The sequence below is a fragment of the Branchiostoma floridae genome, chromosome 10 (genome assembly GCF_000003815.2).
Source record: "Branchiostoma floridae strain S238N-H82 chromosome 10, Bfl_VNyyK, whole genome shotgun sequence".
In the NCBI taxonomy this organism is placed as follows: Eukaryota; Metazoa; Chordata; class Leptocardii; order Amphioxiformes; family Branchiostomatidae; genus Branchiostoma; species Branchiostoma floridae.
In genome coordinates this window covers 14893561-14916182 of record NC_049988.1, presented here as the reverse complement: position 1 = coordinate 14916182, position 22622 = coordinate 14893561, and the positions used below count along the sequence as shown (strand labels likewise).

At 42.1% G+C, this 22622-nt stretch overlaps 1 protein-coding gene across 1 annotated transcript; it reads right to left on the bottom strand.

Moving 5' to 3' along the window:
- Positions 1 to 209: 209 nt before the first annotated feature.
- LOC118424702 (polypeptide N-acetylgalactosaminyltransferase 13-like) lies at positions 210 to 22224 on the bottom strand (the record flags this gene model as incomplete). The annotated part of the gene is given in 11 exon segments (XM_035833384.1): positions 210 to 341; positions 828 to 923; positions 3729 to 3875; positions 4286 to 4471; positions 10986 to 11103; positions 12015 to 12131; positions 12407 to 12552; positions 13003 to 13112; positions 14164 to 14330; positions 20794 to 21872; positions 22087 to 22224. Coding segments are annotated over 10 exon segments (2010 nt in total), but the record flags the coding sequence as incomplete, so codon positions are not given.
- Between the last annotated feature and the right edge of the window lie 398 nt (positions 22225 to 22622).

The following is a 22622-nucleotide window of genomic DNA, read 5'->3' as shown; positions in this document are numbered from 1 at the left end:
AATCATGTATATAGATAGCTGTATAGAATAAACACTAGTTACTTTTTACTGCCTGTACCCTTGCAATTAGCCTACGGGCATGGGTTTGCAAAGAAATACATGTAGATAAAGTAAAAACAGCTCAAATAGTGACCCCTGACTTTCTGAAACGCCCCCTGTGAATCCCATTACGAACTGCAAGCCACCCTTACCCTTGTGTGTTTCCAAACCAGCTTTTCGTCCTGCCCCTCGCACCAGTCAATGTGAAGCTCCGGGGGTCTGTCCTCCTCCGGCGGGGGGAAGTACGGTACCAGGCACAGCTCCTCGTGCCGCAAGTAGTTCTCCCAGTTGTACAGGAAAGACTGGAATAGCCATGTCAAATGTATAGTTGTATGAATGAATGCATGAGTGTACGAAGGGAGGAAGGAATGAAGGAATGAACGTTGAAAGAATTGAATCGATAAAACATAGCATCAAAGCCATCGTGTATTCTTGTAATTCAAGAAGCATCATTTAAAAACACTCGTGACGACCACACAGTGTTTTTTCTAAAACTAACAAACAAAGTATCTATTCTACAATTGCGGTCATGGCTACGTCACTAGTGCCACTTGTTCAAGTACATTTAAGGCTACCACACGACATGCTTTCGGTATTTTCTTCTCGTTGACCTTCGGTGGAAACAAAAGAAATTTCCTCTGTTCTGTTATTTTCGAAATCAGGCGAAAATCAATTCAGGCGCTGATGTTGTCATCAAAATTTATCTCTATGGCCATATACAATTGTAAGGGGCAGTGGAGGAGGTGACAGTCGTGACGTATCATTATGGCATTTTTTTAAGGCCTTGCCTGTCTATCTCCCAGCCCGTGACATGGATACAGGGCCAGCGAGCCTTCCGTGTTCCCGAGGGTGTCCAGGCACAGGTTTACTCCCAGGTTTCGCAACTGTACAAAACGGGAAAACGAGAAATTAAAGAACAATAAGTTATTCACAATAAATTGAGTTATTCACAACTACTCGTTCTTCAATAGCACCGATATAGACATTCAGTTAAATGTGTCTTGACCCTAGAAAATATATTTCCTGAATATGACGGTGACAAACTCCATGGTTGCAACAAGCCACACTACTATGGAGGCGGAATCAGTTTTGGAGCTAGGCCAGAAGCGCTTGATATCCAACCGCCTCTGTCAGCTCTCTGTACGTTTGGACAACATCCAAGCGAATTGTTGAGAGAGCAAGACCACCCCACATATCAAGATGGTATTCACCGAAACAGCGATCAAAATTGACCATGGTTTCATTATAAGCTAAGTCGTTGCGAAACGTTATCTAGGTTCAAGGCACATTTAACCAAATGTCTATATCAGTGAAAGGCTTTGAATGTGTACCTTGTAAGCAACTGCTGGAATTCGTCCTGTCCTTGATACAAATCAATTTTGTTTCCATCATGCACAATTCATGTAAAAATCGATCATCACATGCCTACATGAAATATTTGTGTTTTCTGGACGTCATTGTCAAAGTCCTCATCGATATTAGTCATTCCTCCCCATAACATCTTCCCTTTATCAATTACAGTTATCTCCCTTCCTGAAGGCAGGGTTCATTCGTTTGGGATGACGGACTAGAGCTGTGCGCCAGAAACTATCGTACAAAACACGGCTTGCAGGAAGAGGATGACGGTCTGTAATACAGTATAGTAATGCCCGGGGGCCCAAATCGCCATGTTTCTTGGTGGCCTGAAAACGATCGACCTGTATTGAATATCAAAATTCATACAAATACATAAAAAATGATTGAAAAGTTATAGGCGTGACAGAACTAAAACAGAACTAAAACCCGTATCCGCTTCGGAGGTAAACCTCCGTACCAGAGGTATCTAAGCTGTGACGTAACAATAAACCTGTCAGAGATGATAAACAGTATCTCCTTGGTCCCTCTCAAAGCTTCGACTGGTTGAAAATACGACATTCAATTGCACGTAAACTGCAAGTATCAATAAAAGAAATCAATGAGGTCCCTTGATAAAAATGCACTACATGTTGGCATTGAGAAAAATGCATTACCACAATTATAGAATCTGAGAGAGTTTATCCATTCCAATTGACCTTCCAATATTGACCCCCCTCCATTCAAGTACAAGAGTCTTGTCCGATTTGACGTATACGTCCGGAAATTGAAGCTGGGTGATCAATTTGAAGTGCGGGTGATAGTGGTCACTTATCTACGGCAAACTTCAATAGAAAAATCGGACTTTCGTAACTTCGGTCGTAAGAAGTTTTCCTCGGAAAAAGAAAACAATTCAACGAACCTGTAAGGGATCAAGGCACTCAGTACGCATGTGCGTAAAGCGTTGCGCATATTAAGTTAAATGTCCTTGTGATATAAGCAAATCACGCCTGGATATTGTTATGCAAATCTGGACAATGGCCTAGATAATATAAGAGCTGCGTTCAAGTTAGGGGCCTTCACCGTTAACAAATCACCCATAATGCATTTCTCTGCGCATGCGTATTTACAATCCTGAGACTTTTCATTTGTCGTGCCTTGTCATTTGGTCATGTGATGCTTTTTGTTTTCATTTTCCTTACTTGAGTTTTTGTCATTCATCCTTCAACTTCATACGCGATAAAGAAAGGAGTAGTGAGACGATGATTTTTTGAAAAATGTCTAAAGAAATGTTGGTATCATATCAAATCAATATCATCTGACAAAAGTTTACTATCTACCGACCTTGGATGGTCTTTCCTAATAAGGCTGATTACATTAGTTACGCAATAATCAAATTTCATAATGAACGTCTGTATAGGCGCTTGTCTGTATTTGGTGCGTTTGGCGCCCATACAGTTAACGTTAATGCTGCGTGCCGGTGCTCTGAGAACCCAACGATGTACCGTTCCAATTCACTGCACGTACTTGGGCGCGAGTGGTAGAGACGAATTCCAGTTTTAAGTTTTGCTACCCCCGTGAAAAATGTGGAGGTGTGTGTGTTTGTGTTTGTGTGTGTGTGTGTGCGTGTGTTTGTGTGTTTGTTTGTGTGCGTGTGTTTGTGTGTGTGTTTGTGTGTGTGTGTGCGTTTGTGTGTGTGTGTGTTTGTGTGTGTGTGTGTGCGTTTGTGTGTGTGTGTGTTTGTGTGTTTGTGTGTGTTCTTTTTGTGTGTGTGTGTGTGCGTGTGTTTGTGTGTTTATTTGTGTGCGTGTGTTTGTGTGTGTGTTTGTGTGTGTGTGTGTTTGTGTTTGTGTGTGCTAAATTAAGAAAGTCAGAATGGTTTGTGATGACATATTGTCTGTTAATAGTCTTATTTTAGTACAATTTGCTACTTTGGTTTTAATTTGCTATTTTGTTTTGTTGCCACATTATCTTGGCAAACATTCCATACTAGTATCACTGACTTGTCTGGTCTTGCTTTCATTCATATTCGCCTCTGATCTCCTAGATTAATGCAGGGACAATATGTGTGTGTGTTTCTGTTTGTTTATTTTGTTTGTTTGTTTTTTGTTTACCATACCCGATGCCTGGAACTTGTCTGGTCTTGTTTTCTCATTCATATACGTCTTTGATCCCTTAGGTTAATGCAGAGACACGTATGGGTGTTTTTGCTTTGTTTGTTTGTTTGTTTATTTGGTTGTTTACCTCTCCCAATGCCTGGAACTTGTCTGGTCTTAGATCTTGCTTTTATCATTGACACACGTCTAGACTCTACGATCCCTTTGTGTTTTTGTTTGTTTGTTTGTTTGTTTGTTTACCTCTCCCGATGCCTGGAACGTGAGATCAGGAACCCGCATCTCCTTGTACACAGTGTCCAGGTACCACTGGAAGGACTTACACCCCAGCCTGTCTCTCAGCTGCCGCCGCTCGCTCACATCTCCGTACGATATGTTCATGTCTTTCAGCTGAAAGAATGATGGTAATAACATAATCTATATTGAGAAAGAAGGCTTTAATCCCATTTTCTGCTAAGTTAAGCAAATGAGGTCCTCATTTGCATTATTATCGTTTAATGATGTTCACCTGTACATGACTTTCAAATGCCAAAAGTAAGAAATTCCACAATGGTATTAGAGCATTTTCTAGTGCCACTTTCAATACTTCAAACTTTATTCAATGCTAGATACTCTCCAAACTATGATAAAGACGTGAATTGAACCTGTATCCGATTTTTTTATTTATTTATTTACAAGTAACATAACATAGAATAAACTTGAAGAGTACCGTCCAAATCCTAAACATCACCAAAAGGTTACTGTCAGATGAAACATAACAGTGTAACTATAATGTTAATCTGGTTTAAACATGCTTGTACCTCGGGGTTGACGGCATAGAACGCTTTCCTGTGCCTTTCGTCCATCCAGACTTGCACGACGCGTAAACTGTTCCTCTGGACGGTCTGCATCCCTCCGCCGGGGAACCGGTAAGGCTGGGACTGCCGGAAGATGTGACCCACCCGGGAACAGGGTAAGATCTCCAGCGTGCCGCCGCACATCCAGGTCTAAGGTAAAAGCAAAACAAAATGGTGGCTTCATTTTTTTCCTGGTTGTAAAAAAGAAATACGTTGTAATGTCTTACGAAGATACTTATAGATATAAGTCAGGCAAAGTCATCCTTACAGAATGCTTTTGGTAAAACATAACATAGCTTGCTTTTTGTTCTCTTTCTTTCTTACCTACTGTACTAAATTAGCCGCTAATAGGGCATGGATATGCAATGAACTTCATGGTCATTGTCAATGACTGAAAGTTATCACTCGCGAAGGAAGAAAACTCGTGATATAACACGTGATATGAACGGTGGGTAGCAATATATATGTATGTATGGAGCCGGTCGTTGGAGGCAACAGACTGTGTACCGATGTTGCAATAACTCACACCGAGTGCTTGCATCGACTGAGTTTCCACCAAACTGCAGGTGTTATTAGACGAAAACCCTCGGTGCAGGGCACTGAAGTGTCAATAATTTACAGTTATCAAACACTTAATGTCAATGCTGAGAGGAGCGGTGATCTTTTGACCTCAGCTTGTCTAGCAAGATTATCCTTCTCCTTCTTTTCTACTACTCAGCCCCCTTGACGGGGATTTATAGCAGTGCACATGCTTTGTTCGTTACAGGTGATAATATCATACAAACATGGGGAAAATAAAGGTAAAAAACACAAAGGAACATAAACAACTGATTTGTGGGTGCAAGGGACAAGGCAAGTGAATATGGTGGGTTATTGTTATTTACATAATACAAGGGGCAACTCAATGCAACAGGGCCCTCCCCAGTTCAGTTTTGAACTGGGAGAGAGACCCCGCCTCCGCCACACCAGGCTCAAGTTCATTCCAGAGGATTTAGTGCTGTGTGCTGCTATTCCCACAGGAAATTCTTAACAAACATTAATCCATTTGGGAGAAAGTCCCTGTATATTGATCTGTGTATTGATATTCTATCTTGCTAGTCGTAAAGAGATGAATACATTATGTGACATTATAAACAAGACATTGAAGGAAACATACATGCACTGACAATTTAATACGGAAAAGGGCTCCACACAAGTCTCGGACCTAGGCTCGTGCTCTCGCGAGACTAGGTAATTCCGTGATTAAGATGACTGAGCAGACATGAAGAAATGAAAGTACGTGTTTTACGTGTTTCCAAGTCACTGATAGAAAAAAATTCTATTTATATGTGAATACGTGAATGCATATATATGATAAACCTCTTCCACTTGCGAATGTTATAATCATGCATATTGTTCTTATCTTCCAGCAACATTTCTCCTTTTCAGCACATTCCCAACAGACTCCATTTACTTTATAATCGGGTCCGCAAGGGAGTGTATTGCATGTTTGTAAATACGTTACATGAAACGACATTACCACAAATCACCCTAATCTACAGTAAACCAATAGCGCCAACGATAACTCTTCCTTCACAACCCCCAAATTAGTTTATCAAATGAGGCCAGACAAGTCCGATTTGGCACTGATGTTTTGTATTTTTTTTTCCTCACAAAATACCTGTTTTAAGGTTGTCTTTAATAGAACCTAAGAAAAAGATAAGGAAATAGCCAAGGGTGGCATGTGAGTAAATACGTTACATGAAACGACATTACCACAAAACACCCTAATCTACAGTAAGCCAATAACGCCAACGATAACTCTTCCTTCACAACCCCCTAATCAGTTTATCAAACGAGGCCAGACAAGTCCCTTTTGAAGCTGATGTTTTGCATTTTTTTTCTCACAAAATAAATGCTTTAAGGTTGTCATAAAACCTAAGGAAAAAAGATAAGGAAATAAACAAGGATGGCGATTGCTCTATTTTTCCCTTTTCTTTTGATGAATAGTGATTACGTGTGGATGCGAGCGTACGCGTTATGGGAGTACTAAATGTAGTAGTAGTAGAGTCTCACTGGGCACACTACATGCGCCATATGCCCCATACTAATGGAACAAGATACCGTGAGCCGTGAGCGGGTTATTACAACATATCCATATACACACGGGTAATACATGTACGTATTAGCTGGTGTTTGAAGAAATAAGTGAAGTTGACCTAGTTCTATCTTTTTTCTTTATTGTATGTTTTGTCGGCAAATTCGGCACAAGATTTGATTTCTTTGTCAGTCCGAATACTGCTCCATGAGGTTTAAATCAGTTCTCAAGAGGGTAAATCAGCAATTTTTATAATGAGTGAACGGGATTTGCTCAACAATTGTCCATAGTACAATGGATGACAACAGTTACTAGTATTTAGCAACAGTACTATTAAACTACGTCTGGAACTACAAATTACTGTAGATGACTGGTATGTGTTTTACATTGTCGTCATGTATGGACGACTTGGTTTAGCTTTTGATACCTTTGATACCTTTGATACCATCCACGGGAAGAAGGCGGTTGCCTGTTGTACCCGATCCTCACAGCGGCATGGTGTACCTCTTCCTCTCCCAGAATCTATCAAGGCTACTTTTAAACTCGTTAACTGATTTGGCATCAACCACCTTCTGTGGCAGGGAGTTCCAATCGTTCACCGCTCTGACACTAAACGACTGAGATCTGACTCTGTTTTTTGCTAGGGGTACCTTAAGTTTCAAACTGTGACCCCGTGTTACGTGCCCAGACTGTAGAGTAAAGAAGGTCTCAAGGGGTACTCTCTCCAGACCCTTGACTAGCTTGAAAAGTTGTATCATGTCCCCCCTACGTCGTCTGAAATGCAGGGAGGGCAGCTTTAATGCCCTTAGCCTTTCCTCATACGGTAAGTCCTTAAGGCTGGGTGGGAGCTTTGTAACCCTCCTCTGTACCTTCTCCATCCCCTGTTGATCCTGACGGAAGTGTGGACCCCATATCACGTTGGCATATTCCAGATGAGGCCTTATCATTGCTTTGTACAGAAGCGGAACGGTCTGAAGATCTAGATTATGGAAAGTTCTTTTGACAAGACCCAACATCCGGTTAGCTTTTCTGGTTGCAGTTGCTGCGTTGGAATGAAAGGTGAGTTTGTTGTCAACAATTACTCCTAAATCCTTCTCTTCTTCCGTTAACTGCAACTCCTGGGACCCCAGTGTGTAAGTTGCCTTTGTGTTGTTCCTCCCTAAATGCAGGACTTTACACTTCCCGGCATTGAACGGGAGCTGCCATTTAGTTGACCACTCCTCTACTGCTTCCATGTCTTGCTGCAGAGAGGTTACGTCCTCTTCTGTACCCACTTTGCGGTAGATTTTACTGTCGTCTGCAAAGATGTTGATCCCACTTGATACCACCTCAGGGAGGTCGTTAATGAAAACGACAAACAGGACCGGCCCTAAGACACTCCCTTGGGGGATCCCACTCCTCACGTCCGCCCATGAGGAGAACTCCCCGTTCAGCGCAACTCGTTGCCTCCTTTGCTGTAGGAAGTCCCCTATCCAGTCCCACAGTTTTCCCTTCACCCCATAAGACTGTAGTTTGTGAAGAAGACGCTGATGCGGCACGGAATCAAACGCCTTTTTAAAATCCAAGTACACTACATCTACCGGGTGTCCCCGCTGAAGAAACTCCGTCCACTCCTCCATTACCACGAGTAACTTGGTAGTACAGGACCGTCCAGGTACGAAGCCGTGCTGGGCATTAGAGAAGAAGTCGTTCACCAACATGTACTGCACAAGGGCGTCCCTGATAATGGACTCGAGTAACTTCCCCACTACTGATGTCAAGCTAACAGGTCTGTAGTTACCTGGTTGGTCCCTTCCCCCCTTCTTGTGGATGGGTGTAACATGAGCCTGTTTCCAGCTATCCGGTAGTCTAGCAGACTCGAGCGACTTCCTGAAGAGTAAGGTCAAAGGACGCGCTAGATCTGAGGCTAACTCCTTCAGCATTCTGGGGTGTAGGCCGTCAGGACCAGCTGATTTACTCGGGTTCAACTCTGTCAGCTTCCTCCGCACACCTTCTTCACTGATCTCCAGACTCTCTAGTCCCACTCCAGAGGGCCTGGCATCCACGCTGGGGATGTGATCGTCTTCGGTGGTGAAGACACTACTGAAGAATTCGTTTAGAGTATCGGCCTTGTCCTTGTCCGTCTTAGCCACAGTGCCGTCGGGCCTTACCAGGCTTCCTACCTTCGGCTTGGACTGCAGACGTGATGAGGCATACCTCCAAAAAGCTTTAGGATTGTCTTTGATGTCCTTAACTAGTCTGTGCTCGAAGGAATTACATAACTCACGAGTCAGTTTCCTAAGGTCGTTCCTCTTCCTTGCATAATGTATAAAGTCTGACTGTAACCCAGATTCTTTCCATTTTGCCCATGCCCTTTTTTTACTCTTACTAGCTTTCAAGGCATCACTATTAAGGTACAGTTTGTCCGGCCTACGTTTGGGATTTATTTGGGGAATGCAACTCTCAGTGACTTGGTTCATGGTACCGACAAACAAGTCCCATGCTGCTTCTATGTCCAGTGGCTCCATTTCCCTCTCCCAGTCTCTCTCCCGGATCATTTCGCCCGCCTTAGCATAGTTTCCCCTGTTGTAGTTAAGTCTAGGCTTGCCCGGGGGCGCAGACTCCACTTGGCAAATGATGTTGAATTTCAAACAGCAATGGTCCGCCCTTCCCAGTCCAGGGTCATAACACAACTGCCCTACTGTAACCTAGCTTTTGGCTGTAGACAAACAGCAATAGATCAGGATGGTACTATTATACGGACTGGAAGAATACTTTACACAAATTTCATCATTATGGTGCCCTTTCCTTATCATGACACATGACCATTTTAGTATCGTCATTTTTGATTACATTTTTCTTACCCCACAAATGTTATTCAATTTCTTCATGTCATAAATTATTGATACACCATACACCCGCACAACAACGAAAACATTATCTATGGAGATTATATGAAGTGAAAGCAAAAATTAACCCTGTAAGCTAGGCTAGAATTGGTTTGACACAACACAGGTCTTTCTTACCTGAATAATTCAACAGTGTGTCACCGCATTTGTTACATGATATATTTGTGTACCTTTAGCAAATGGTTCTTTGTGGAAAAAACGGCACCATATGTTTTGTACAGTAGTTACAACCTGTGCAAGGATAGACTGTAAGGTTTGATCCACTTAAACTTAGAAAACCTAATCAGGGCCTACACTTTTCGATAGCGGTGGAGTGGGATATTAAAACATGCTCTAGATGTGGCTGTCCGAAAACACTTGACGTCCCATCCAAAAGGAGGTCCCCTAAGCTAGGTACTTCTTTTTTGACACTAGAGAAAATAGATGTAAAGTGCCTTTCCCGACGGCCTGCTAGAGATACGTTTCGGTGGTACTTCAGGTACTTTAAGAACCTGACACTTAAGGAAATATTAGAGGAAGAGTCGGTTTAAAGGACCACAACTTGCTAGCTGCCATGCTAGACAGAGATGCATGGTCGGACATCATAAATAGCACCTCTTATGAGGATGAACTGAACTGAGTTGGTACTTAAGGTTAACAAATCGGATTCTAGGACTACTTTACGGGGATGTCACATTTATAAAACCCTTCAACATTTTACACGTGTCCTTACCTTACGTAACCCGTGTCTTCAAATGATCTGTAATCTGATCATCAAGTATCTGGCCTTGATGTAAACGCTGCTATAGATTCTCGGCCAAGTCAAACGGAGGTTACATGTCATTACATTATCATAAAGCTTACACCATTACAAGTTAAGAGCCGCTATGATATAAATACGCTGACAAACTATGTTGTCGTTTGCTGATAGGATCTAGGATGGGATGAATTAGATTAAAACTTTGGTTCTTATTCAGATCTGTTAAGCAACCAATTTCAACCCGGCATTGCTATTTACATTACACATGTCAATTTCACCATTTAGGGGTAAATGTTGCTTTGAAATGCATCAAAATTGAAGCGGTTTCGCCTTTTTTTCAACGATTTAACATTGAATACAAATGTACTTAGAGGACCATATGTAGGAGATAACAAAATTCATATTCTTCTAATAAACATAATAGCTAATAGCTTTAGTCGATTTTCTGGATAAACGCTTTGGTAGAAATTCACACATAAAAAAGATTATGAGATCCTCCCCGCTATGTTTCAATGATCCCCAAGCAGATCCTACGGTAGCATAAGAGAGTTTTACGAAATGGCAAAGGAGTGTTGCTGGCATAGGAGTGTGCATTATCTACTCTTAGATTAACTATAGGCTTCCGGTAGCGAATGCACACTTTTAGGCCGGCTACACTTCTTTACCAGCTTTTGATAAATTTTTATATTCATAATAAATGCGCGTGCTGGTAAAGGATTGTAGCTGGCCCAGGAGTGTGCATTGGCCATCGGTACATTGTCATTAGTTATTGGCTTCCAGTAGCCAATGCACACTCCTAGAAGTCTCTCCGGGTCGCTGTCAGAAGGAGGTCGCGTACTGTCTTACTCCTCTATTTATTTTATTTCTACGGTTTTCCAGCGACCCGAAGTCTGGTAGAAACTACACTCCTAGGGCGGCTTCTGCCACCGTAGGATCTGCTTGGAGATGAATGTTGCATACCTTGAACGAGAGTTCAAGATTCTCTCCACCCCAGATCTCGAGCCCAGGGTCGTATGTGCCCAGCTCTTCGAAAAACATCTTATGTATGGAGAACAGCCCGCCCGCCATTGTAGGTGATCTAAATAAGACAAAGAATGACAATTTTACACTCATTTATTCGTCAAATATCTTTCAGTTGCAATGTCAAGTGCACAACATATACACCAGCATCTAATATCTGGTGCTTCAAAGTGCATCGTGTTGTTGCAATAAGCATGTTCGCGGACCCAACTACGAATGCATGTCAAAGGTCAAGGTCCTTGATTTGTGAAGTGTACTTTGTCACGACCATGCTGTATACTTATGTCCAGATTAAGTTGGTCGGTTAGCATAACAATGTCCAATCACAATGTCCAATCAAATATGTTTCAGGGATCTTCACCTTTGACCTGTGCATGCGCAGTTAGATCCGTGAACGGACTGATTCAAGTAATCCCAATCTTTAGCAAAATCATTTTGCACTTGCTTGCCGCAACGTGCCATTCACTTTACACTATCTAGTACACAGATAGTAGATATTACTCTTTCTGAAACGTCTGACGTTTTCCAAAACATAGCCAGTTTCTGGAGTAACTGTTTTGGGCGTAACAGATATTACCAATGCGCAGGAATTATCAATTTGGGGCTTAAAAATTGTAAGAATCTGCCAAAGAATTCCACCCACTACGGAAGAAAAATGATATTAAGAAGATAAAATGGGTTTGTTTGTTTGTTCGTTTGTTTTATTTTACAATGAGTAACATATCGCCTTTTCTAGGCGTTTAATGTGCCCTGGGGGGTTTAACCCCAGACATGCATATACATACATATCAAATAAAATAAGAAGTAACGTTACATGAGGAAATTAACATTGACGCGTATACCCGTCAATACAAACCATAGCAACTTAGGAATAAGCAATACATTTCATTTTACGATATAAGTAAGTAAAATGAAATGATAAGGGAAATGAAGTTGTATTTTAGGTTTCAATTAATTTGATGTTGGTACCTGATTGGCGCTTTTTCCATTTTCCGCCTGGCCATCTCGTAGTCAGGCACCGTGTTCCACCGGAAGTGCATCCGCCAATCAAAACCCCCGCGGGTCATGTGACCGGAGGAAGAATACCTATAAGCAGAGGAGAACGTAAACCCAACAGTTATGACGTCACATACATGATGGTATGTGTGTAAATATGCTATATTAACGTTTGGCTCTGTATTGTGTTACCTTCTGTCTGTACTGTGTATGTGGCACTGTTAATACTATCGATATGCTGGTTTTCTACACACATTGTCCTTGTTTGTCCAATCCCAAATAGAAAAAAAAATCATATACAGTTGCTTCAGTAACTGCTTGTTGGCACATTTTATTACCTGGATGTCTACCCTTCGTCGACATACCTGAAAGTCCTCATCTCTATGACGTCAATAGACGGACAGACCACTGCTCTCCTGTTCTGTCTAATCCTCTCCAGGAGCGGCTCCAGCCAGCCCACCGTGCACTCCACGTGAGAGTCCAGAAACGTCAGGACCTCTCCTGTCGCAATCTTGTGTAAGGAATGAAGACAATTAGATCTTTTATATTAATGCGGGTTGGTCATCTTAATTTGGACATAGGACAGTTGCTGTTTGTGCTGTTTCCGTATACGTGGCGGGGTAAGTTTTACGGCTAGGGAGGAATTACTCGAGGCGTCTCCTTGAAGAGGAGACCCCATTACGTAATCCGTATAAGTATGATTTTAATCTTCATCATCATCATCATCATTTGTCATCCTCATGATGAGGTGCTGCAAGTGAAGTTTGACTTCCAGTACAGTCTGTCACACATTGCTGCGAGAGGTTCCGGACCGTCTAACTATGACTTAGAAGTCAACAAAATGCGCAGAACGCAAGAAAATTCGTTCTTTATCTCTGAAATTCGTTGACTTATCTTTCTAACCACACAGGTGATCTAAGTGCAGTGAAATACCACCTTTAGATTCTAACAATCGCCTCACCGCTGCGCCCCGAAGCCGTGCTCTGATCAGCCCTGCCCTCTCGGGAAGGTGGATGATCTTGACCTTGGGAAACCTTTCCATGTAGTCGTCAAGTTTCTTCTTCAGGTGCTCTGGTAAAACGTGAAAATATCATGACTTCGTCATATTTACAGCCATATTCTATCAAAGTCTATCAGTCAGTACTTCGGTAGAATCATGTGCTTTAGTGCTATTTAGAAGCATGTCTTTCAGAACTGTACAAAGTACGGTCTACAGTAGTATGGTACTCTAGAGTACAGTACTGCTGTAAACTTTCTTTAAAAAAAGTACACTGTACAGTACTGCAATAGCACAGTACTACAGTAACTATTTTGAAGAATATCTTCAGTACTACTTATCTCCTGAGGCATCTCAACCGTCATCCAAACAGATTGCACTACTTTATTATTAGACACGTTGAAGGTGACCTAGGTAAGCTTGTGTCACATCAAGTATTTTGTATCTCTCCGCACTAGCTTATAACAAGAGAAAACAAGATACAATACACACTATTTGATATAAGGTTAACATTTAATAGTCATAAAAATTGAGCTCTGTTTGAATACAAAGAAAACCCTCAACGTGAATTCTCGGTCGATCTATTCAACCTTCGTCAGATGTCTGCTTCCGGAAGTCGGTGTGATGACGTCAGGAGTGAGTCACAACATTCCGAACATTTTACAGACATTCAACCCTTAATCTGTCAGAGTTTCATCCCAATAAATGCTTTCAGTGATAGGGTTTCGCTGCTGATCTCCTAAGAGAAACCATTGAGCAAGGCCGAGCTCCCTAACTTTTGGGTTTCGCAGGCTACACGCGCGCAAAGCTGTTACAGTAACAGTTACTTCGGGGTAATCTCCAAACAGATCCTACAAAAGCATAAGATAGTATCAAACTGGCCAAGGAGTGTAGTCAGCCAAAATATGTCCATTTGCCTTGTAGCGAAACACAGTCCTAAGCAGCCGGCTTCACTCCTCTGCCAGCTTTTGATACTATTTTATGCTATCGTAGGATCTGCTTGGAGATTAATTTCGGGGTTATTCTCTATCCCTTTTACAGCCGGGCGCGGCACACATGCAGTGTATTTATTATGTGCCGAATATATAAGGGCTTGGCAGTTTAAAGGTTAAAACGATTACTCACCTCTTGAGCTCGCATCGTCCACCAGTATGATCTCCTTGACAAGCCGCGGAGGCGAGCGGTTGATTACACTGTGTACCGTCCGCAGCAGGGTAGACCACGATTCCTCACAGAAGCAGATGATGACACTGGTGCTGGGCAGATCGTCTCCCACCAAGCTAGTGTTACAGCTAACAAAAGGAAAAAAATGTTTTTAGAATCTTCATGCTGCTACACGGAGATAGAATGTGCGTTCGCACAGCCGGAAATCGCGAAGTGAATCCTAGCTGTATCCGATCCATTATTGTCTTCGTCAATATTTAATGAGAAAAGAAGTCTAAAAAGAAGTGAAGAAAGCTGCGAATGAATCCTGACTTTCTTGGACCCATTTTTTTATTTACAGATCGTGGCCAGAATCTTTTCCAATGCCACACGTGAATCCACCAATGGAGACATCTCAGAGGAAATTGACCCTTCCATTATCCAAACACGGGAATTTCAGGCGCACATCCTGTAATCATGAAAGGAGTTCGCTTTTAACCCAGCTTTTTTCCGTCCAAGTGTTTTAAGATTAATCGTGGCTAGAATCTTTCCAATACCACACGTGAATCCACCAATGGAAACAACACAGAGGCAATTGACATCCTAGCATTATCCAAACGCGGGACATTTCAGGAGCACATCCTGCTAGAATGAAAGGAGTCCGCTTTTAACCTAGCTTCTCGGCGTCCAAGTGTTTTGAATTGGCCTTGTACTGGCAGGTTTTCTATTCATTGGTGTTTGTTCACTGTATCAATATTTGATCAGGCTCCATAGTGTGTCGAAACTGTTTACTCCCGTCTTTAAAGTCAGCTATTGAGGGCCTAGAAAGGATTTGTTCTATCTGGGTATAGATGCATGGTGTGCGTGGTGGGATTCTTTTAAACATTGTCATGAAGGATGAATGCAGTTTTATACAAATCAGCATGCACTAAATATTTTACATGACACGAGCTACATGATGAAAAGACAGAAAGGAAACGATATGTATTGTATGGTGTTGTGTAAAGTATATATTGATATTATGATGTATATCACCATTGTATTGGATGAAAATTCAAATACATATCAATTTAACGCTTATTTCTTGTAGCTACATCTTTGTTCATCGCTATACAAACCAAATTTTAGTATCAAGTAATTATGAATATATATGTACTTTTAGCATGAAGTACTGTAAATACAGAAATGTTCGCGGTGGATTAAGGTTCGCGGTTTTCGCGGTGACCACTTCACCGCGAACTTAAAACCACCGCGAACATTTTTCTATTTTGGTATTAGACTGCAGTCTATGGTGTTACTGCGAACTTAAATCCACCGCGAAAAGTCCCTTTTCCCGCTACCGCGAAATTAAATCCCCGCGAACTTAAATACATTTACAGTTTTCAATACAAATTCAACCAAGTTCTAGTATGACGGGTATTTGTATTTTGTATTTGCATTTCATTGACAGTGAAGACAGTTTATTACACGTATTTTTTATTTGAATTAGGCACCTAGCGTACAAAATAAAGAAGAATACTTGACAACAGATAACAGATCCCTGCGTTCATAACATACTCATAAATATACAGTCTCTCGGGTGCATCTGGGTTCTTGCAGCACAGACTAGAAGATGGAGATGTAATCATCGCTAATGGCCATGGTGTAAGTTTGTCCTAGTTCAAACGATCAAAGATTATTACGGCGAGATGGACGGACCTTTGAAGTTAACCGGGCCGTGTGGCTGCACCAACAAGACTGCATGGAGCGTTGTTAAAATCGTATGAGCAGCCGCCATTACAAAACATAAAGCAACAAGTCCGTAAGACACAAACATTCGTGAACTAGTGATGTTTTTTGCGGGGTTGGCTAAACGTATATTAAGGTCCTCTTGACCAGTTTTTATTAATGTCCAGGTTTTTGTCCTTTCTATCATGTACTGTATAAGTCAGCTTCATGGAGTGTACCACGCTTCCTTCAAGATCTATGAGTATGATCTATGAAACGTAAAATACTGCCGAAAAAGAAGCACGGTGGCCAAAGCCTCGGGACCTCAATACCCATCACAACATGGAAAAATACAAACAACTCCATCCGAGGGATCTTCAGTTATAGCTGCTAGCAACACAGACAAAAACAATACACCTGTCTAATGTTAGTGACTTCATTCCGGAGGCAATCATTACAAGAATTAACTAGTCTATACTAGACTAACTGGCTATATGGAGACTATTAACCTGGGGAGTTTGGCACCATAGGGGTTCGTTGGCCAGAGGGAGAAATTATGTGACTTCCTACAGACTTAATCTCCTGCGCAATTATGAACCCTATTTTTGTCGAATTCTCCCCCGTGGAAAGGCCCGGTGTTATGTAAAATTACTGCTCCGCCAGATCTTTGCTCCATGGGATAGTGTGCGTGCGCGAATTTACGATTAAGGTTGGGACTAATGAATCTACATATGTAAGTGTTAGGGTTGGGGTTGGGTTGACGTTAGGGTAGCCTCCACAGCGCGACCCTTTCTCCCAAATTCCGCTCAGACTTCCGTTTTGAAATTACCACGCCTGACAAGTGTGACACACTTAGCTCCCTTGGGGTATACTGGTAACCCCTAACAATATACGGGGCAAATATTTGACAGGAGCAGAAATTTGCCCTGGCACCGGTGCAGGCTAGGAATCGGTAATATGCATTTACTTTTGTTCAAACGTGTTTGCCAAAAATGTAACTCAAAAATGAAAAGATGACCCTGAAAATGATCTCCATTATTTTTGTCCCCACACATTCATGTCACGTCTCTTACTGTTAAGACACGGAGGGGGAAGGCACGAAATCTCAATGGGTTTGATAAGGTGCATGACAGAGCCTGTTCCTTTTTGCAAAAGTACCTTATTTAATATCAGAGATTAACAAGCACCGATTTGGAAGAATGATCAAGAGTATACATTGGATGATTGCAAGACCTGTAATGTACATTCATGCCTCAATGGGCTAGGTACAGGTGTTAAGTGTGAAGGTGTTAAGCTAAAAGGATGGTCAACATCTTCACTCTTCTTTGTTACAGGTGTATATACAGGAGCAGATAATGTTTGATACCCATCGCATCTACACTGCTCAGTCAACCATTAATCTATAGCCCAGTAATGTATCATAATAATCCCATGAAAGCATTGGCCTTAAGATTATATCGATTACAATGTAATAGTGATTAGAACGAGAAGTCCAAGGCAAAAGATATGTTTGTGAATGTTTTCATTCGCAATCAGTTATTACTTTAGAGGTAGCTGTCTGCATGTCCAAGACATGCAAAAGCTCCCCAGGACAGCCTCCAAGGCGGCCAAGGTACTAGTAAAATTTTACATTACACACTGATTTGATCATATGGATGACAACCGCGCACGGCATCAAATATTGTCGCCCCCCCCTCCAAAAAAAAGTTGGCTCCGTATCATAAATCGCACAAAGAAGCTGCAAAGAAGGATGAAATATATGACGCAAATTAACAAAAAAATCCGAAAATTGATAATAATGAGATAAGTCTTTCAAAGTTTAAGAAAATATCTGAAATGACAAGAATAAAGAACCTATTGTTATTCTAATGTATTTGATATGTTTTCAAGGACGCAAAAGAACCCACCACACCTTACAAGAAAATGATAGGGGCATGGCCAGGTGAGCGATGATGCAAACTATTCTGTTGGTAATTCACTACAAAACACCCGGATAAAGGCTTGGCGATCCTCCGTCTCGTTTCAGCCATATGGTGATTTACATCATTCGTCCGGACGGGAGACCTGGCGCATCCCCGTCTTGTATTCAGCTAACGATAAAGGTAATAGCCACTCTGTAAGGGGCGGTATAACCCCGTCGTGTGTACGCACGTCGACCGATGATGATGATGATGATGATGATGGTGAATCAGTTTTGGTGCGACCAGAGAATGTCATCCATGTAATAACGTATACATCATTACGGCCTTACAATCTTCATCAAAGTTCTCTTTGAATGTAGCGAGGCAGGACGTCTGCGGTGGGGACTTCTTCTCTTCTATCCGCGATGAGTTTCTCTCTTCACGTGGAACCTTTCATATGGTAGCCAATTTCGTACACAGCTTTTCAGCGATAAGGAATTCTTAGGAACATCAGGGGCGAACCTACTATTTCATGGCATACGATAGAGCCATCGTTTTAGGGTAGAATTCATTTGTATACTTATTAAGATAATCACATTGATTTATTTCATGGCAGATGAAAATAGAATTCACATTTCGAATCATTCTTATATTACACAGAACCGGGTAACTACAACTTAGAAATATAACAAGAAATCCGCGAATGATTTGGAGTTTTTTAAATCTCTTGTTTGTTAAATTTATCATTGTGAATTCTTTGCTAATAATTTTTTTGTTTTACTGCACTATACAACCAACTTTGGTCCTGAACCAAGCCTGCTTCCTATACTACTGCTTCCCATCCTGCTAGTCCCCCGTTCCACCATCTTCCGCCTCATGAGCTCACATCCTGCCTTTCTACAATATTCAAATAACTGCGGACACACTCTACGACAAACACACAGTCTGTTTGAGACTGAAAACAATACCTCCGTCTGGCCTCCGTTGCAGACTTGAGTGGGGCTAGCTTTTTTTTGGGGGGGGGGGGGGGGGTCACGATGTTCAACGCTGCTAGGTTCATGACAGGAAAGGGAGCTTGTCGAGGATAGAAGGGAGTTCCGGGAAAAGGAGTTGAAAGCTCCATTTCCCGGCATAAGAGAACCTAGCAATGTGAGAATTGCGAACCAAGACCCCCCCCCCCCCCTCTTCCTCCCAATAAAAGCCAGGCCGCTCGAAGTCTGCAACAGATGCTAACCTCCGTCCTCACGAAGGTAACAATCCCATGACCTTGACATATGATACTTGTTTTCAGTGACATCATCCCGTGTAATAGACTACTATGTTACGCATCAAGCAAGGTCTTGAGGGAAACGTTTACGCGGTAAATATTTGTCTCTCTTTGTGTACATTTGAACCAAAGGCCCGTCACAAGAACATAATGCAAATACGTCCTGAAGTGAATAGAGTGTCAATGTGAACAAGAAAACGGCGTCCGGATTGTCATGTAACGCACATGGCTAGTGCACTACCCAAACACAGCCAGACAAGTGTATTCATTACCCAAACACCGTCGTGTTTGAGCAAACGATGAGACTCGCGATCGCAAACCTGATAGCAAAGAATCAGCCAAACACTGGGAAAGTTTCCCCCTTTCTCTGTCAGACATGCATTACTTCCTCTGAATTGCAAGGTGATTTTAAATACAATATGTTCAATACAAAATTATATAGACAAAGAAACAGTGTTGAATATTTTGCAATAATAAGTTGGCTTTCTATGGAGATGTAAAAGACATCAAATTAGATATAAGATGTAACAATATTTTGCCTCTGAAGGTCCATTTGTATTATTTTATGATTATCATTATGATTTATGATTTAATGAATTATTGCTATTTGTTTAATGGATTTTGATATCTTTTTTTAAATCATACTTTTGAACCTTAAAACCTTAAACTGATTATTTTAAACCAAGACTCAAACAGAATAGAACCTGGCAACAACAACTCCTAGTACAAGGCGACACATCGGAAATCTGTCGAAAGCCAGCGAGTTTAACATGTAAATCACCCCTGCTTGCTTGTTATCTAATTTGTGGAAATCCAATAAAATACAGTTCGATACAAATTAAATAAAGGACCGACTTCAGACGTCAGTCGTATTAGATAAGGGGGCAAACTAGTTATCCCTTAAGCGAAAATCAAATCAGCTTTCTCCCCATAACTATCCTTTATCCTTCCTGGCCCGTTTGCATCCAATGAGAGATGGGCACATTTGCTGTACGATTTTAATGGTGGATCTAAAGGCTAGGTAGTATCTCACTGCACTTGAGGCACCAGTGCGGCACTGCGGGGTTCGTTCACTGCGGCAGTTTCGCCGATTTTTTTATGATTTAGATATTGCGTAATACATAAAAGTATGACTTAGAGGACAACAAACTACACAGAACGCAAGAAAATTCGTTCTTTATCTCTTATATTCGTTGAGAAATATTTTGAACACGACCAACACATTTCTGTTCACAGTTCATCCTGGTAATTCTCGCCACTGACTTACTGATTTTCAAAGGGAAATCGATTGGAAAGTAATGGCCACATTTATTTGCAATTCTGTAGATGCTGATAAAAGACTTTATACCATATAATCATGGCGGGACTTTGAGCTTTGCACCCTATTGCTGGGTTAGATCGCGAACTTATTGATCCTACATGGCAAATCATAAAGGTGGTATCTCACTGCACTTGTGGCACCGGTGCGACACTGCGGGGTTCGAAAATTACTCAACGGACTTAAGAGATAACGAAGCAATTTTCTTACTATTAGTGTATTTTGTTGTCTTTTAAGTCATACTTTTACGTATTATGCAATATCTTAAGTAAGCATAGAAAATCGGCCAAAATCGTACAGCAGTGCCGCAGTGAGCGAACCCCACAAGTGCCGCACCGGTGCCCCTAGTGCAGTGAGATACCACCTTGATTGATTACTCCTCGAAAACATTACCCTCGCCAGAAGTGTACTGTACTTACCCTTCAGCCCGTACATCCGGGAGAGACCGCTCGATAGAAATTTGATCACTGGCGTGCTGGTTGAAGGAGGCAATCTTAAAAGCCTCTTCCACTTTCTCTATGTCGTCATCTATAACCCCCTCCCCGTTTTCACCGGGAGCTTTGGGATCTCTCGGCATGGTTGTGACGTCACGTTCTTCAACAACGTGCATCGAGACGTTGTTGTCACTGTCTTGGAGAGTTTCTTGGTGTTGGTCCCCTTTAGTTGACCCATCGAACTTGAGTCCAGACGTGTTTTCTTTGCTGACAATAGTGCTTTCACTTGTCGACATGAATAGCCTGTCAGGCGACGTTTTGGTTGTTGGTTTTCCGCCATCTGGAGAATTTGTGGTGAGCGCGTTTAGCAGTGTCCTCTGAGCGAACTCCAGACCTCTGGTTCTCCGGGAGAGTCTGCGGATGTCTTTCTTCAACTTGACGTTCTCAGAATGAAGGTCAGGGTCAATGCTAGCATGGACTAATCCTGAGACATTCAACGTATAAGTCTCATTCATGACTCGCCTGTGGTACTTCTCCTCTTCCTCCAACAACGCGTCCATCCTTCTCTGCATCTTTCTCTCCATCTTCCCCTGTATGATGTGTTCGCGTATCCCTTTCTGTGACAGGGACCCCATGTGCATCTCGACAAACCTGTGCTTAGAGGGGTCCTTAAACATGACGTAAAACATGAGGAAAACTATGTGCATGGCGAGCCAGACTATAGACGTCATGAACACAACGCTGGCATAGCTGGTGGTACGTCCTCTGGACGGCATCGTTGTAGCTACTTCTTTCCACAGCGTGAAACACTGTTACATGGCAAAATTCCCAAACAAAATATCTGATATCAAACTTCAGGAGACTGTAGAACACTTGGTATGTGTTGAGTTCTGTCTCATGACAGCTAGTTGACGGGATTGTTTATCACAACCTGATCTCGAGGCTCGTTAATCTGGTAGCTCGTCATACAGAGTGGCACGCCGCAACCTTTACCCGGGCACGAGCGTCAGGAAACCTTCGCACACACAGATCTAGATGTTTTGAAATCCAGCAGCTTGCTCTCACTGTGTAATACAAAGAGAGTGTGACTTTTGTAAAATTCACGGGGATCAAGCGTCAAAAGCAACCACAGCGACTAAACCCTACTGACTTTTTTTCCAGTCATATGTTGTTCCGTGTGAAGTCTATAACGTGTGATTCCGTGCTACAATGAGAGTAAAAGTAGCGTTATATTTAATGCATGCACCTGCATTCTCCTCAGATAATGTCAAAGCATACCTCAGGTGGTACGGCGGGCGGCTCGTTTCTTCCTCGGCGCTTCAGTCGCCCTAGCCCGACACTATTCTTCTTTCCCTCCCGGCTAGTAAGATATTACTATCAGTGTATACTCCCCAAGCACGCCGCTAATTATCAGTCACTTCGTGCAAACCATGACACGACTCGTGAGCGAAACTGCCTTGGGTAGACTGACGCACACATTGCGCCCGGGGGAGTGAAGCGGTCCGGTGGAAACTAAGCACAATACGGGGATCCATATACGACCCGTCGGCTGCCAACCAGCCAACCACAGCGAAGGTTACAATCCTTTGAATTCTTGTTTGAGTTAAGACAGCTGGTTCCTAGATCCGGAATCGATGCCAATATATTTCTTTAACGCATACCTTAGCGAGGAAAAAAAGGAAATATTCTGTACGGATTTATCCTCTATATGTATACTGATGTATATGATTATAAAAAGGAAAAAAGGAGGCATTTAGGAAATAGGTCAGGTGAAAATCACCGTAACAGGGGTTTATGCTTCCAGGTCGCGTCTT